Source organism: Ceratocystis lukuohia (assembly GCF_044167205.1).
Source record: "Ceratocystis lukuohia strain C4212 chromosome Unknown Supercontig4_pilon, whole genome shotgun sequence".
NCBI classification, from domain to species: Eukaryota; Fungi; Ascomycota; class Sordariomycetes; order Microascales; family Ceratocystidaceae; genus Ceratocystis; species Ceratocystis lukuohia.
Genome location: NW_027263523.1, coordinates 2,765,023 through 2,781,327, shown reverse-complemented (window position 1 = coordinate 2,781,327; position 16,305 = coordinate 2,765,023). Strand labels below are relative to the sequence as shown.

At 51.5% G+C, this 16,305-nt stretch overlaps 4 protein-coding genes across 4 annotated transcripts; 2 read left to right on the top strand and 2 right to left on the bottom strand.

The window, feature by feature from the left end:
• Nucleotides 1-1,359: 1,359 nt before the first annotated feature.
• Nucleotides 1,360-3,898, top strand: HOO65_040649 (uncharacterized protein; the record flags this gene model as incomplete). The annotated part of the gene is made up of 3 exons (XM_071002603.1): nt 1,360-2,477; nt 2,570-2,856; nt 2,931-3,898. 3 exons carry the CDS (start codon nt 1,360-1,362, stop codon nt 3,896-3,898), a joined length of 2,373 nt encoding a protein of 790 aa, XP_070859492.1.
• A 476-nt stretch (nt 3,899-4,374) lies between these two features.
• On the bottom strand, nt 4,375-6,548 carry HOO65_040648 (uncharacterized protein; the record flags this gene model as incomplete). Its single annotated transcript, XM_071002655.1, has 2 exons — nt 4,375-6,275; nt 6,377-6,548. The coding sequence occupies 2 exons, from the start codon at nt 6,546-6,548 to the stop codon at nt 4,375-4,377; spliced, it is 2,073 nt and encodes a 690-aa protein (XP_070859491.1).
• A 1,344-nt stretch (nt 6,549-7,892) lies between these two features.
• Nucleotides 7,893-8,879, bottom strand: HOO65_040647 (GDSL esterase/lipase; the record flags this gene model as incomplete). Its single annotated transcript, XM_071002954.1, has 3 exons — nt 7,893-8,450; nt 8,548-8,672; nt 8,729-8,879. The coding sequence occupies 3 exons, from the start codon at nt 8,877-8,879 to the stop codon at nt 7,893-7,895; spliced, it is 834 nt and encodes a 277-aa protein (XP_070859490.1).
• Nucleotides 8,880-9,383: 504 nt separating this feature from the next.
• Nucleotides 9,384-14,896, top strand: HOO65_040646 (U3 small nucleolar RNA-associated protein 10; the record flags this gene model as incomplete). Its single annotated transcript, XM_071002463.1, has 2 exons — nt 9,384-9,760; nt 9,868-14,896. 2 exons carry the CDS (start codon nt 9,384-9,386, stop codon nt 14,894-14,896), a joined length of 5,406 nt encoding a protein of 1,801 aa, XP_070859489.1.
• Between the last annotated feature and the right edge of the window lie 1,409 nt (nt 14,897-16,305).

The window sequence follows — 16,305 nt, the reverse complement described above, 5'->3', positions numbered from 1 at the left end:
TAACTCATGAAATCGCTACTTTCATCTAAAGAAAAATTAAAATTAAAAAAAAAGACTAGATGCCGCTTTTGTTCCCTTACCTCCGAAAAACAAAGCTTTTTTAGGAACAAGCGCTCTGTCCACTTAACAACATTTCTTTCGTCTAGAGGATCCGCAGCCTTGTCTTTTGCGTGGTTGAGATTCCCCTACTTTTTTACAATATATTTTATTGCCCTAAGCAATATTAGCGGCTTTGCTCCTTCAAAAAACCCAGAAAAGCTTTTGCTCTACGTCGTCCGAAGGCTGAAAAAAAATTACGTCTTCATTATTCGTGAATGCCCCCATCAACAACAATAGCCCTTGTCTTCGTCCGCAGCTTTGTCCCACAAATCTTTCGGTGTAAGACTCACGTCTTGTGCAAACTACTCTAAGCTTTTCATGTAATACCGCCCTTAACCAACTCCAGTTTCTTTTTTTTGTACGCCGTCGTACTTGTCGTACTCGCTGTGTGCTATACACCCCCGGAGTAGTTGCTCAGTTCGTGAAAGGCTCCTTGTGCAACCACCGTTACTGTGTATCACGTGATCTATGGCAGCTATAATTTTTGTGAAACAAGGACGGAGATGGAGCAGTCCACTCCGGGACCCGAATACTCGTATAGGTCTGTTCGCTTTATTCGCTCTTCCTTCACGCGCTAAGCTTGAGCCGTGCCAGGTAAGCGCAGGCAGTTGCGATGCGCATCCCGACTCCGGCCCAGAAAATGAGATGTGCATTTGGCACATAGCAATATGTATAGATACATTTGGCCCGCTATTAGCTCTTGGAGACGGACCTATGTGGTTCGTCTGTTACTCCGCCTCCGGTGATGGAATGCCGCTTCGTTGGCGGCTCTTTTTCCAGGGCTCTCCCCCTGTAACGCGGGCATCCTTAGATAGCCCAAGAGGTGTCCAAGTTAGTGACGAAAGCCTAGCCAGCCCAGCTGTATGCAGCGGATTTCAACTGCCCACACGAAGCGCTTCGTACCCAGAGAGAAGAACCTCCTGTTCCCGTTTCGCTGGCCATCGTGTCCTTCCCCCTTCATTTGTTTTTTTTTATCCTGAGACTACCCAGCCTTCGGCATCATATTGAAGAACCCATAGATAGATCCCCCCCTCAAAATCAAACCCTCAAGGGTTATCTCACTACTGAGGCTTCCTCACGTAATTCGGACTGGTGCAGCGGCAACTCGCCACCCTTTTGTTAGCTTTACTTGCTACGCATCCGCGCCATTGCTACCCGATCCTTTTACCAGCTTTCCCGCTACACGTCCATCTTGACATCTACGCCCGCTTAGCCGGCCATCTTTTGACTCACATTCACCCACCCACTCTTGCATATATAATGTCAGACCAGCCACGTACCAAAGGTCCGCGAGCCTGCATCACTTGCGCCAAAGCCAAGGCTCGCTGCATTCCTGGTCTACCTGGAGCTACGCGCTGCCAGCGCTGCAATCGGCTAGACAAAATATGCGAGAACCAGGAGCCTGCACCCCCACGGCCGAAGAAGGCCCCGAAGCTTACTCGAGTCTCCGAGCTAGAACGCCGTCTCAACGACCTTACCGCCAAGCTTCAGGCTACTCAGGGCAACCATGCAGTTGGCTCTTCCGCGGCATCATCATCTGGAGTGGCAGGCTCTCATTCTCCTGCTCCAGCGTCTCGCTCCCCATCACTGACAGCCGAAATAAGGATGGCATCAATCGAGCAACATGACGAACTCCCAAATAAACGGCGCAAGAATACGAATCTTGGCGAGAGCATCATGGCTGATCACCGCTTTAACCACATCTTCCCACACCAGGACTCTGTTCTGCCCTCAGCAGAGACTTCTTCGCTATCCCCAAACTCAGGCGGAGCTATTCCTCGCTCTCCGTCCATGGGGAGTCCAGTCGCCTCAGGGCCTGCCCCTTCTTCAGCGTCTCACCCCTCTATGTCTACTTCCACATCTGCATCTGCAACCACAACTACAGCCACCTCAGCATCAACTCCCGTGCCAGGCCCTGCCCGGGTCTGGCCCATCTGCACATCACCAGAAGCTGCTGATCTGCTCGCCATCTATCGGGAAAGCCGCGAACCACTCTTTCCCTTTGTCATTGTGCCGAAAGCCATGGACGCCACCGAGCTAGCCCGCACGCGACCCCTGCTCTTCCGCGCCGTCATGATGGTTGCACTATTCTATGATGGCAGCCACCAGGCAACCGCCATGCAGGAGCTTCTAGAGACCCTCATTGCTGCATCGTTCCTCGGCAAGCCACAACGCAATCTCGACCTGCTACAGGCCCTGCAACTGCTGATTTGCTGGGTCCAGTTTGATCTCAACGGCTTCCAGACCACAAATCTGATTTTCCTCATGCGCGGGATCACAGCTAGCATGGCGCCCAAAAATCCCATTAACTCAGCGCCTGATTCACGCATGCTAGAGCACTTGCGCGCCTTTGTCGGCGTTTATTATATCAACACTTTGTAAGTCGCCAACTCTCGGCTTGCTCTTTTGCCTGAATTAGCGTCTATCATCCGCGGCCCACACAACTAACCTAAATCCTTAACTCTCAAAGTGTATTCACCACCAACAAACGACTAGACGTGTTCATGGATACGGCAGCTATTGACAACTGGTGTTCGATTATCGAGATGCACAACGAGCTGCCTAGCGACGAACTCCTAGTGCACCTTGTCCGCATTCAACGGCTAGCCCAGATCATCAGCGTCACCGTCTCGTCCAGTAATGATGATCGTTTAGCGACAGGAGTTCCACCCGCTCCGCTTAGCATGGTTGTGCACGGCCTCCAACAACAATTGCAGGATTTTAAAGCAGGGCTACCGCTCCATCTACGCTCATCTTGTGAGTTAACCCTAGACAACCTAGTTATTGTATAACCCTAGTTTCTGCTGCAGCCCAATACTTACACCCAACAGCTGCCATCAACACACATGTTTCCATTGCGGAAATCCTACTGTATGAAATCGCCGTATCCGACGCCATATCATCGCAGTTGCTCGCCTCCCAGCGCATCCAGCTCCTGTGGAATTGCGCCACGGCCATCAAATCCTACATGATGCATCGCTTTCCTGCTGACCGCCAGACGCCACCCGATCCTACTAAACAGCCTACTAGTGTCTGCCTCAGCTGCTACGACTTCGCTTTTGCCATTCTAACGTCACTCAAGCTGCTGCTACTACGCTTCCCCGGGTGGGATCGGGTGCAGGTTTCCCAGCACCTCGAGCTCGGACCTGCCATCGACATGCAAGTGCGCGAGATGGAGGATTTCATCGAGTCACGCACTATGCGTCACCGGAAACAGCATGCTGAAGAACCACGCCAAATAAGTGCTTGTCCCGGATCCAGCTCTGGCTCGGGGTGGGGCAGCTCCGAGCTCAACGCCTCGGGCTGGGCAGCTGCTGCATTATCGTCTGTCAAAACGTCGGCGCCACCAATGCCAGATCCACTAAAGCGGCTGGTGATGACGCTGAAAAACCTGCGCATCATGCTAAACAAGGAGATGGAGCTGATTGTTCAAGAGACGCGCACACTAGGCATACCAGGCGTCGGGTCTGCCGCGGCATCAACAAGAGCGGCGGCCGCTGCTGCGGACTCTGCCTTCAACTCGTCGGCGCCGGAGATTGGGGGCGGCCCGCTTCTAGAGAATCTAGACGCTTATCAGCAACAACAGTCGCAGGGCCAGCCACAGGCACCAGCTGTTGGAGCATCAGGCATTCCACAAATGATCATTTCCCAGAACGCCGTGATTTCACAGCAACAAGCCGCTGCTCCACCCCTCATCCCGACCGACGTCTCACATCTTCATGGCTTAGACCCCATCTTTAGTGACATCGAGTCGTCGCTCTGGAGCGAGTTTGCTGGCGAGGGGATGTGGGCTGCTTAAGTAAGCAAGAGTATTACTGTACGGTGTTGATACAATACGACAGGCACGGTGTACGATGTATGATTATGTGTATTATTGCACGCTGTGTAGTGCATCCATTTATAGCGATGACCTTGGCTATGTTTTAGTGCTGTTTGTGTTATCATTACTGCTGGTGTTAATAGTTCTACTGCTATCGGGTATCGCCGCTGCTCCAGGTTCTAATGCGACGTGGTGGGCAGAGTGAGGCATCTGTCCTTTCTCTCATACCCTCACCTGTCCTTTCCCTCCAGGCTTGCATTGCAGTCTTTTCCCAAGGTAGTGATTTGAAATGAATTGATGATAAATATAAAAAGCATGATCCCGCCAACTAGAGAAAGAGGTATTGTAGACAAGTGCTTGGACGATCACACTCTTGATGTTGCATCTCCCCTGTTTGTGCCGTATCCTCCAGTGCTCGCTCCTCTTTCTCTTCCTCTTCCTCTCTTGCCTATCGCTCATTCGCCCACCGGGGTTTTAGCCTTGCCATTAGTGTTCATCCATGAAAACGCAGAGGCACTACCGACTGGGTTTGATGATCGGGGCAGTGCATTAGACGACGTAGACGACGATGAGCCCTGTCGAACAGCATCGCGGCCAGGAAACGCAATGGGGAACTTGGCATCCGTCGCGCTTACCGACCGCTTACTCTCCCAACGGCTTACAGGCGTCATTGATGGTGGTGTTGCGGCCAATGTTGGTGCTGGTGCTGGTGCTGTTGTCGGTGTCGGTGTCGATGTCGATGCGGATGGCTGGCCTGCGCCTTCTTTACGCTTTGGATCACTCAGTGTTCGGGGCGTAGTGGGAGCAGTAGAAGCAATGGTGGACCCACTAGTAGATGCTGTCGAATCAGTAGTAATCGAAGGGGCGGTTCGGGCTGATGAAATGTTTCGACTGGGTTTGAGGACCTTCATAGTACGTGTGCTTTTGCCTGCAGGCTGGTATCCGCTTAGACCGTTTTCGCGATCAGAGCTAATAGTTCCGTTGCGCCATGAGCCCCAGATACCTACATTCAGCTCGTGTCGCTTTTCCGGCTCTCCAGAGCCCGAAGATACGGCCCCGTGAGTGGCAGTTGTGGCCTGGGCTGAGGCCGAGGGTTGCTTTTGCTGGTTACCCAGGCTGCCGTTTTCAGACAGCGCCAGCGACGGCCGAGATGACTGCTGTTGCTCTTTGGTTGCAACTGCCCGGTCACCTTCGCTTGCGTCTGATTGCATGCTAGAAGGTGTGGGGAAGTAGGCTGACTTGGAAGAAGACGGCCGCGTGACAGGCATAGGATCCGGCGAAGAGTGTCCGTAAGCTTGAGCACTTACGCCATTTACATCGCCCTCTAAGTCATCAGAGCTCTGGTGAGACTCGATGGACTTGGGCACGGATTGTGAGCTCAAAAGCTTGGGCTCTCCACCAGATATAAATGGGGCTGCCGTGGCATCCAGCCTGATGAATGACTTCTGCCTCACTAGGTTCCGAGTGCAAATATTTTTAAAGACACGTTCATCCTCTGGCCGCACAAAAGGGACAGAAAGCTTGTCGCGCTCTGCACTGTACAGCACCAACTTGTTTTGTGACAATAAAACATCGGCAGAATGCGCCCGAAGGGCATCGCTTCCAATGAATATTTTGAGGCTAGGGTGCTCAGTGACGTCATTGGCATCAAGACCAACTACTTCGAAAGTGACCATGACAGTTGGAATCTGGTGGGAATGGCCACTGTTCGAACGGCTGTGTGGCTGGGTTACTATGGCCTCTGCGAGATATACAGGAAGGGTGAGGGTGTAATTTCCGTTAATGTCACGCTCCAGGGTATGGTGAAGATCCAGCTCTTTGGCTAGGGCAAACTCGAGGGTGGACTTTTGAGACCCAGTGCAAATATCAGCATACAACAGGGTGTCGTGGGAAAACTTTGGCGTTAGCCAGCAACGGACAATAGAAGGGACAGAGCCCATAATGAACAGGCTTGGCGGAGGCTCAGGCATGCCGATAGAGGAATCGTCATCGTCATCACCATCCAGACCAAGGCTACTAGCACGTCCGGACATAGTGGAAAGAATAGAATGAACAGAATGGCCGGTCGAGCTGTGACGGCCATCCGACTTGTGAGACAGGGAACGTTCCATCATGAGACTGCTTCCTGGACGCACAAGACCAAAATCACTCGAGGTACGGTTTTGGCTGGCGTTCCACGCAGAAGCAGAGCCTTGGATAGCACTCTCAGCAAAGCGGACGCTGTTCGCCCTTGAGGCGGTTCCGCGACGAATTGGCTCTTCGTCGGTGGGGTCAAGATGTAGAGATCCAAGAAGGTGGTCGCTTTGCTCGTCGAGGCCGTTAAAGTAGTCATCAGCAGAGATGGGCTCTGCAAGATCTATAGAGACAGACAGTCCAAGGAACGGGTTAGTAAGCTAGAAGAAAGTAAAGAGTGGTCAAGAACAAGGGGAGAGACAAGTTACGGTTCAATTTACGTACCTTGCTGTGGTGTTCCTGTAAGCACACTAGGAAACGGCGAGTTCCAAACACTCTTGAGGGCAGCATCGTCCTGCTGTCGCCTCTCAAGACGGCTTAGTCGTTCGGCATGGCTTTTGACTTCAGTTTGGAGGCTATTGAACTCGTCTCGGGGTATAACCAAACGTGGATCCATGCCTGGCAGACAAAGATAAAAGGAGCAGAGGAATCCAAGGAGGAGTGGCAAAGGTAGATGCAGACACAGACGACAAAGCAGAGACGGGAATGCAACAGGCAGGTTGGAGGGCCAGCTAAGAGGCTAGTAGTAGAGGCAGCGGCGGCGGCAGCAGCAACACATCAAGCACTCACAGTGCCTCTTGGCATCGCATGCAAGCGACCACAAAGTCAAGGAGAAGAGTCTTTCTTGCCCTGCCTTGTCTGGTCTTTCGCCAACGATGCCAGAGGGTGCCGCGGGATTGGGTAGGAGGGAATTGCTTGCTGAGATGAATGGCTAGAGGGAAGAAACAAGGCTGACCCGGAATGGGCTGTGTTGGAGACCGTGTCGGTGTCAAGGATGGAAAGGAAAGTGTTGACGACAACCGAAATGATAAGCAGCGGTGGCAATGACGGCGAGAATAGCTCTGGCTGGGTGGTGGCAGGGGAGCAGTGGCAGCAAAATCGGAGAGAGAAGCAGCAATCCAGAAGCTATCAAGTCGGGTTGCGTCGAGCGCTGGACAAGATTCGATTATTGGACAAGGCGGAGAAGAGATGGCCGATTGCTAGGTGGCAGTGTCGAGCAGCAGTAGATGATACAAATGAGGTGAGGGTTCTATTATGGGCTCCGAGGATTTTGTCCGAGAGTTTGTTAACACGGCAGATAGACGAGCGATATATACGGACGCGGACAGAGGATATCAAGGAGCAATTGGCAACTATGAGGAGGATGCAAGGCTGCGATATTATGGTGTGTTGGTCCGTTGGTGTTTAAGGCCTTAAGAAGCCGAGGGCGTCAAGCAAAGGGGACAAAGGTACAAGAGAAATATACGAGGGTACAGAGGTACAAAGGGGGGAGACACGGCACAAAAAAGAATTAGTATTAAAAAGAATCTCAACAAGGCGAAGGCGAAGGCAAGGCTGAAGGGGACTTGGGGAGAAGGTAGAAGGACCAGATAAATAGGAATCAAGGGCAAAAAAATTGAGCAGAAAATGCAATAAGACAAAGGCAAATCCAAAGCTCGAAATTCGTAGAATCGCACAGAATAAGGACCGCCAAAGTGCCTTCTTGTAGCTACTCTCACTACCAAGGCAATAAAAATAAAACAAGAGTTTGTGAGGCAACGAAAGAATGAGGACAAGCAAGCCCCCTTCATACAGCACCTCTAGTTAGCCCTATTGGCCCCTGTAAATTGCTTGTATGTCTCCCTTCTGAAACATCATCTAGCCGCCTGCCTTCCGCCGACCCTACCTTCTCGCACTAGCAGACGGCCCCTGTAAATACAGGCGCTTACATCCCCTATCGCCCCTTCTTCCCTTACCCTATCTACATCCCCCCATTCAACATTCTCCATGCCGGAAACACATAATCCGACTTGTCCTCGTCAGGCTGCGGCAAATGCACTTTCAAGAGATCGAAAAACACTCTATACGCATCGCCATTCATGTGCAGTCCATCTGGCAGCAGCGTCTCCAGTCCGCCACGTCTACCACACTTTGGGTCTCCCAGCCAGCCATGCTGATCATCATACTGGCACGCCGTGCTGCTACCCTCCATCTCAATAGCCTTGTCCATGACTCCTCTCCACAGGTCTACTAGTAGGACTCCGCTGCTTTCGCTGGCGACTTCGCGCACAACCTGCGAGTAGGCTGCACTAGTGGTGGCCTTGCGTATCGCACATGGGTAGCCAGCCTCAACGTCGACCACGGCCATGCGGATTTCGTCTACTGGCGGCGGGGTGACAAGAATAATAGTTGGGTTATGGGCTTGGATGTTAGGGTGGCTGATGATGGCCTTAAGGTTAGCGCGGTAGACGTCAATGGGCACATGCTGCATCGTGGCTGGCATTGGCAGGACAGCGTCATTGGAACCCAGCAAAACAACCTAACAAGGCCGGTGGGTGTTAGCATATGTGCGTAGAGTGCGTGTGGTCGGTGGTCGGTGGTCGGTAGCGTAGCTATGCTATAACCACGGGTCTCACCAGATATTTTATTGGGGCTACGGAAGCTGACGGCGGCTGGATGATCTGGGCTATGCGAGGAACCATGTTGGCTGTGTTCCAGCCAGAGAAGCCACGATTCACGACATCATAGCGACGAATAAGGTCTAGTTGCAGCGCATTAGCTCTATAGGTTCCGAGCTCCATGTGCTAGAGCACGTACAGTTCTGTAGCTCGGCATAAAACGAGAAGCCGTTGGAGAGAGGTACGCAGAACTCAAAGAGAGAGTCCCCAAGAAGGACGATTTGGGGAGGGAGAGTCTGCGGTGAGTTCGGGTTAGGACGTCCGCTGTGGTGGCCTAGCATGAAAAGCATTTGAAGTCTTGTACACTCACAGCCATAGTTATACTGTCATACGGATGAGCACTCAGCCACAATTGAGAGAGGCGGAGGGATTCATGACGAATGATTCCATGATGCATTGATGGGTTATGAGATAGCTATTAGGGTTACACTTTTGCCTAATCCAACCAAACCCAAGTTCTCTTATCAGAATGAGACCCTATTGGCTAGATTCCTTATCGGTAGCCCCACCTTAAACCGCGACCAACTTTTTTTTTATCACCAACTTTTTTTTTCGCTCTGATTTTTTTTGCTACAAGCCAAAAAGCACGACAAGCAACATTGACAAAAGCAAAGCGTGAGTCTTGCTTGCTTGTGTGCTTTCTCTATGTTTGGTTGTTTCCTTGCTACATTTTCTATTGCTTCATTTTCGATAGCGTTTTCCTGTTCCTTGTGTCTATTTGTTAATCATAAAAGCTTCTCCTGTCGCTAATTTTCGCCTTTTCTTCCTCGTCCACTCAACATCGCCGTATCACAATGTCTACCTCTCTCGCCGCCCAGCTAGCCCAGATCTCGGCTCGCTCCAAGGCCACTCTCGATGTCAAGGCCCAAAAGGCCGCCCATTCTAAATCGCTGATTTGGGACCATAAGGTCGCTGCCACCCAGACATACCACTCTATCTACAAAGCCTGCTACAGCGGTTTTGAAGACCTCTGTGGCCTCGATGCTCGTTTTGCGCCCTTCAGCAACACGCTTTTCAGTGAGCAGAGCCAAGATGAAGACCGGTCGACGCTTTCAGAGGAAGAGAATAAGCAGCTGGATCGCAAAATTGAGAGCTTTCTGCGTTTAGTGGGAAGTCGCTTGCGCTTGATGCCTGCTATTAAGGCTGTTGAATGGCTGATTCGTCGCTTTAGGTATGTTTCCTATATTTTGTTCTTCTTTTCATCCTATCAATTCCGTTTATTGCTCATATATCTTAAATGGCTCTATTCATGCTAACAATTGTCGCCCATCTCTATAGAATACACGAGCATAATACTGCCGTCTTGCTCACGACTTTCCTCCCCTTCCACTCCATTCCCGCCTTTGTCACTCTTCTCTCCATCCTCCCCAAGACTCTCCCTATAGAATACCGCTTTTTGAGTCCATATGTCCGCTCTACTCAGAACCCGCCACGTGCTGCCATTGTTCTGCAGGCTATTAACCAGCCGGCCTTCTTGGCTATGCTCTCCGAATACACGCTCGAGTCGGCCCGTTCGCTTGCCCATTACCAGACGCTTATTTCTTTCTGGGGAGGTATCATGACTGAGGCCATCAATGGCCAACTCGATAAGGCCAAAACCGGTCGTACGGCTATTCAGGCGGACAACGATATGACTCTGCTGCATCGTGTTGGCCCTACCTTGGGTGAGGCCCTGGTCATGAAAAAAGTCCCCCAGCTACAGATTGCCGCCTACATGGCTCTTTCTGTCTTTGTCTCCAAGGGGGATCTGGGCGACTCTGCCGTGTCAGCCTTCATGGAGCAGGTTGTTGCTGGCTGGACCAGCGAGACTGTGCGTTCAGGCCTTATATGCATGGCCATTCTCTCGCAGTATCGCTCTGCTAAGCAGGTGTCAGGCAAGGTGGCCAAGGCCCTACTCAAGGTTGCTGACGTCGAGAAGCTCCTGGTCGAGATTGGTCGTGAGTGGAGAATTGATAAGTTGGCCAATGGCCTTTGCCTGGCCTTGGCCGAGCGTTCGCTGAAAAAGAGCGACTCCCGCGGCTTGCGAATTATCAAGGGTATTATGTTGGCCGGAATTCTCACCGCTAAGCAGTTGTTTGTTCTGTTCAAAGTGCTCTTAGTCACAGCTATGCGTCTCGATGACGAAAGCGACAAGGACGGCCACATGCGCAAGGACATTGGCACTGTACTGATTGACCTATCAAACAATCAGGGCGAGTGTGGCGAGGTCATCCAAGCCGCCATTGAGGACCTAGACTTTGACATGGACGCGCTTGAGATGAAGCTTGATATGTCTATTCGCCGTAAAAAGGCTCTGGATCCTGCTACTGCTGCGGATGATAATGTGGAAGAGACCACTGCTGAAATCAAGGAGGATGTCCGAGAAACTTTGGCTGCGCTGAAGACCGAAAAGGCCCGCTTATTGTCGTGTCTCTCTGGCGAAGCTGGCGCTGTTTTCGAGACACTGACTCGCGTTTTCTTGCTCATTGTGTCATCGCAAACAGCTGATCAAGCTATGTTTGACGACTTTTGCAAGCTTCCTATGCTTTCTCAGGGTTCGGCTGTCTCTGATACCACATACATTACCTTCTTCTTGCGCATTATTAGCGGTGCTTACCCAGCCCTCGCTCGTGCGGCTGCCCTAGATATGATCAAGAATAGACTCAAGGAGAAGGATGTTGCCGGTCAGGACTTCCAGGCCCTGCTGCCCTACTGCATGGCTGCCCTCAACGACCCTTCCAAAAAGGTTCGCCAAGCTGCCACTGACCTGCTCGTTGTGGTCGATCGCATCTATCCCGATACTTCTAAACCGCCGCAGCTCCCTGTCTGGGGCCAGGAAAAGCTTTATGCTGATGGCCAGAAGCTACAGTGGTTGACAACCGCTATGGCTAGCGCTACGCTGCGTGATATCCTCATGCCGTCGCTAGAGGAATGTATCATGTCGCATGATCATGTGTGCTCAACACTTGAGGCTGCGCTGGACTCGAGTAAATCGTCCATGAAGAGTAGCGCCCGCCTAAGTTTGCTGACCTTCTTAGCTGGCCAGGTTAGTGCCACGCCGTCGCTTGTAGTCAAGAGCCGTCTACTCAATGCCATAAATCGCGTCAAGGGCGTTGGCAGCACTACACGCACGCAATTGCTGCTTCATGTACTACTGTGGTGGGCTGAACTAGCTCCTGAAGAAGCCCTGCGCCTAGGCCAGCGTGACAATGTTGACCTTGAAGCTCTCAGCAAACAGATAGTTGGTGTCATTGTGCCTAACGATGCCAAGGGCCTAGAGAGCCTACTTGCCATTCTCAAGAAGAATGCGGTGGCCACTAGTGAGACTGATAACGAGGGCGTCTCCGGTGAAGGCCGTACTGGTTTTACGCAGGCTATTTTCAGCCGTGTGCAGAGCATGTGGCCTGCCATGAAGAGCTCCACGCGTTCGTCTATTGCCTCAACTATGCTGGAGCTCAGCCAGGCTACCGAAACTCCCGATGCCGTGTCTAGCGAGTCCGCTGAACTGCTGAGAAACGTGCGGCTGGACACTGACATTCTACTATCCTTCCTGGCAACCCTTGACATGCCCACTTCGATGTCGGTCACTAGGACGACCGAGACCCCCGATAAACGACGCCGTGTATCCCTAGATGGCCCTGCTGCAGCTTCTGCGAATGAAGCCCTACGTAGAGCTACTTTTGTGCTGCAACTGGTCGAGGGTGCCGGCCCTGCCAACCACCCGCAGGTTCTTGGCAGCCTTTTCGAGGTGCTCTCAAAATTGCACGCTTTCCGTAGTGTAATAGGCTCAGAAATGGGATACCTGCAGAACCTGATTCTGCAGAGCATCCTAGCTATTATTCCTGTGTACCGCGCTAACTCAGGCCTGACCCTCAACATCCCGCAGAGTCACGGCGAGCTGATTGTCAACTGCATTCAAACCACGGCTAGCCCTGTTGTGCAGAACTCGGCCCTGCTGGTTATTGCAAGCCTGGCTGCTACTGCACCTGAGGTTGTTGTTCATGTAGTCATGCCCGTATTTGCCTTCGTTGGCGCATCGATTCTGCGCCAAAGCGATGATTACTCGGCCTATGTGGTCAATCAGACCATTAAGGAGGTCGTGCCGCCTCTTCTAGACTCATTCCGTCGTGGAAAACGCAATCCCGTTTCATCAGCAGCTGAATTGCTCCTGAGCTTTACTGCGTCTTATAGTCACGTACCGGCCCACCGCCGACAGCGTCTGTTTGCTACTCTTGTCGAAACACTTGGGGCACAGGAGTTTCTATTTGCAGTGGTTGCCATGTTAGTGCAGAAGGAGGATGCTAGTTCAAGCATCTTGGCCTTTGTTGGCGAGCTGGCGCGCAAATACTCTGTTACTGTGCAGCTAGATACATGCACTAAGCTAGTCGGTTTGGTGTCTGACGTCTTTACTCCACCGCCCACGATGGCCTCGGCACTTTTGGGTGATGCTCTCAAGGGTGTCCAGGACCCGCCTGCTGTTGCCTTGCGTCAGCTAACTGCCGTTACATCTCTTCTCAGTGGTCGTCGTCTCAAGGCTCAGGCTGCCAAAGCTATGGCCAAGGACGATATGGAGTCTGCTGAGGCACGTGAGCTCTACAGCCGTCTGCTAGAGGGTATCCTAGTTCTAGCCGAGAACCTTAAGACCCAGGAGACTCTGCGCAAGGAGTGCGGTGATGCACTAGCCTCTCTTCTCAACCTACTATCTATTGGCGAATTTGTCAAGGCTGTTGAGGGACTTCTAGACCGACCTGATATGGGTCTGCGTCACCGTGTGCTTCAGGCACTCGAATCGCGTATTGACGCTGAAAGCAATACCGATACTGCATCACGCAACGTGCTGCTGAGTTTCCTGCCCACTCTCATCGCTACACTGCGTGACTCTCGGGACGTGCGTTACAAGCATACTGCCATTGCCTGTGTCGACAAGCTGGCCGAAAAGTACGGACGGAAGGACATCGAGGGTGTTCTAGCTGCCGCGTCAACGATTGTCGGCGATTCGTGCCTAGGCTCATCGGATTCTCGCCTGCGTGTCATGGCCCTGCTTTGCTTAGCCTCGCTAGTTGATGTGCTCCAGGATTCCATCGTGCCTGTTCTTCCAGGCGCACTAACTCGTGTTATCTCCTACTTAGCCGAGTCAGTTCAAACCGTCTCAAAGAACGAATCCTCTGTTGAGCTTCATGTGGCCTGCTACACCTTCGTACTAGCCGTTGCCCAGCAACTTCCCTACATGATCTCGGCCTCAATTCTGGATCAGCTGCTGCTTGTTTCACACACGTCAGCATCAGTTGAGGGTCTTTCCCCAGACGCCTCAGCTGCCCGCGCCGAGTGCCTCGAAGCTCTTGTCACTATGCTGGAGCCTAAGATAGTCTTCAAGGCCCTAGCCAAGGGCTGGGCTGGCTCAATCAAGGCTGGCTTTGCTGCGGCTGAAGCGCATGTGGCGCTTTTAGGCAAGGCCATTGAGAAGCATAGCAAGGCCACTATCTCTAAGAACGTGGCGCCGCTAAGTGCTCTACTCTTTGAAGCTTTGGATATGCGCCGCATTACTGCCTCCCATGGTCAGACGTCAGAACTGGAATCACCCCGCTTTTCTGCTCTTGAGGCTGCTGTCAACGCTGTAGCACTCAAGCTGATTTACAAGCTCAACGACGCCGTGTTCAGACCTGTCTTTAGCCGTCTCATCGAATGGTCAGCCACCGCACTGCCTAATACCGACGCCTCGGGTCGTGTCTTGCGCGCTTTGTCCGTGTACAACTTCCTCGGCGTATTCTTTGATGCACTCAAGGGCATTGTCACCAATTATGCTACGTATATTCTGGACGATTCAGTGCGAATCTTGGCCAAACCTGCGGGCAAATCTGCCGACGAGCGCCGCCTACATGATGCCGTGCTACGTGTGCTGGAGACCTGCTTCAAGAACGACTCGGACGAATTCTGGCAAAACCCGTCGCACTTCAACACCATCAGCCCTGTACTTCTCACGCAATTTGGCCATGCTTCATCAGTGTCTGAACCGCCCGCTACCCTCATTGACGCCACAGTGGCACTGGCTGGTGCGGCCGACTCACAGGTGCACCAAAAAGAGCTCAACAGTGCGCTGCTCAAGCATCTCCGTAACGAGTCAGCTGGTGTCAGACTAGCAGCCGTCCTAGCTCAGCAAAAGATGACAGATGTCCATGGTGAGGAATGGCTAGCTATGCTGCCCGAGATGCTGCCGTTCATTGGTGAACTACAGGAGGATAATGACGAAACGGTAGAGAAGGAGACACATAGATGGATCATCAAGATTGAGACCGTGCTAGGCGAGAATCTAGATGCGATGTTGCAGTAGAATAAGAGATAAAATAGGAGTGATAATAAAATTTTCCTTTGAGGCTTACATCAAGACATGTTGTCAGACTAGACTTACACAATATAAGGGTTAGTGAATAGAAGGGTTGCAGCACTCCACTTCCCCGCAAACCAACTCAAATTTCAGGGACCAAAACCCCTGTCAACTCCTTCCTAGCTTGACTTTCTACCGAGATACACCCGGTCCCGGTCAGTCGAAGTTCTTGCCTATTCCGACAAGGTGCTCATATCAGCGCCTTTCTTAGCTCAAACAACAAGTATTTGTTCCTTCCGCTCTTGTTCCCTACTGCTGATTTAGTCTACTTCTCGTTGGTCGGCCATGTCTAAGGCTAGTCAGAGTTTTTCGCCTGTCCTATTTCCCCCCTCTTCTCTCTTTGTCAGTTCGTGTTTTCTCTTTGCTTTTTTCGCCTGTCATCCGGATTTAACCCTCAGACGTTAAACAAACTCGAATTTGCATACGTATGGTGCACCTACAATCTTCGCTTATTGTTTAGGAATTCTTATCTATCGTTGCGCTCAACTCCGCCTTCTGCGATATGATTGACTGATCACTATAGTTGACGGAGAGCAACCTTCTCAGCCAAGTTAAAACACATAATCCATCCGAACCATTGGACCGCGCGCGTGTCTTATCCAACAGTGAGATCTTGAAAATCCTGCCAATCAGATGCCTTTAAAAACGGCTTATAGACCTTTAAGGCCATATGGCATGCTCTTTCGGTCTGGCTTGACTGATAACAGTAAAAGCGAGGGCTCGCCGGTGTCTTTGCCTATTCGGGCTTTAAAGGGGCCCAGAACTTAATGTGTGACACGGAATTTAAGTTCGCTAGGATCTTGGCATTGACTGGGGCTACGCGTCTTCGCTTGGCTATCCACACAAGCTAACCTTGTCTCTTTTTCTGAACAGGTTACAACTTTAGGCAAGCGGCACTTCTAGTCTCATTGAACATCATGAGTTGCACTTCCTAGAGATGGGCGTACTCTATTTCCGACATCCCAGGCTACTTGTGGTTGAACCATCCCAACAAGATCTCTCGATCGAATGCTCTTAGTCTAGCAGATCCATTATGGGATATGGAATATCGAGCCCACGGTCTCTATGTGTCTGTAACAGCTTAGCTTGCGCCCGAAAATCTGTAACAGTCTAGCTGCTTATCTGAAGCAACTTCGGCCATACTCGTTCTACAAGACCACTTCAGCCATACACACTCTGCTGGTTTGTGATTACAACTAGCATAGGCTGGATCCACAGTCATTGGTTGCCAATTCTGAAACTTGGGCTGATCCTTTTACCTTGCCACTGGTAAGTTTTGTACCTTTTCCTATCTACTTACTCCTTTTATTGTTCTTTTCCACCCTTGCTCTTTGTTGTGTTTCTTATTGCACCTA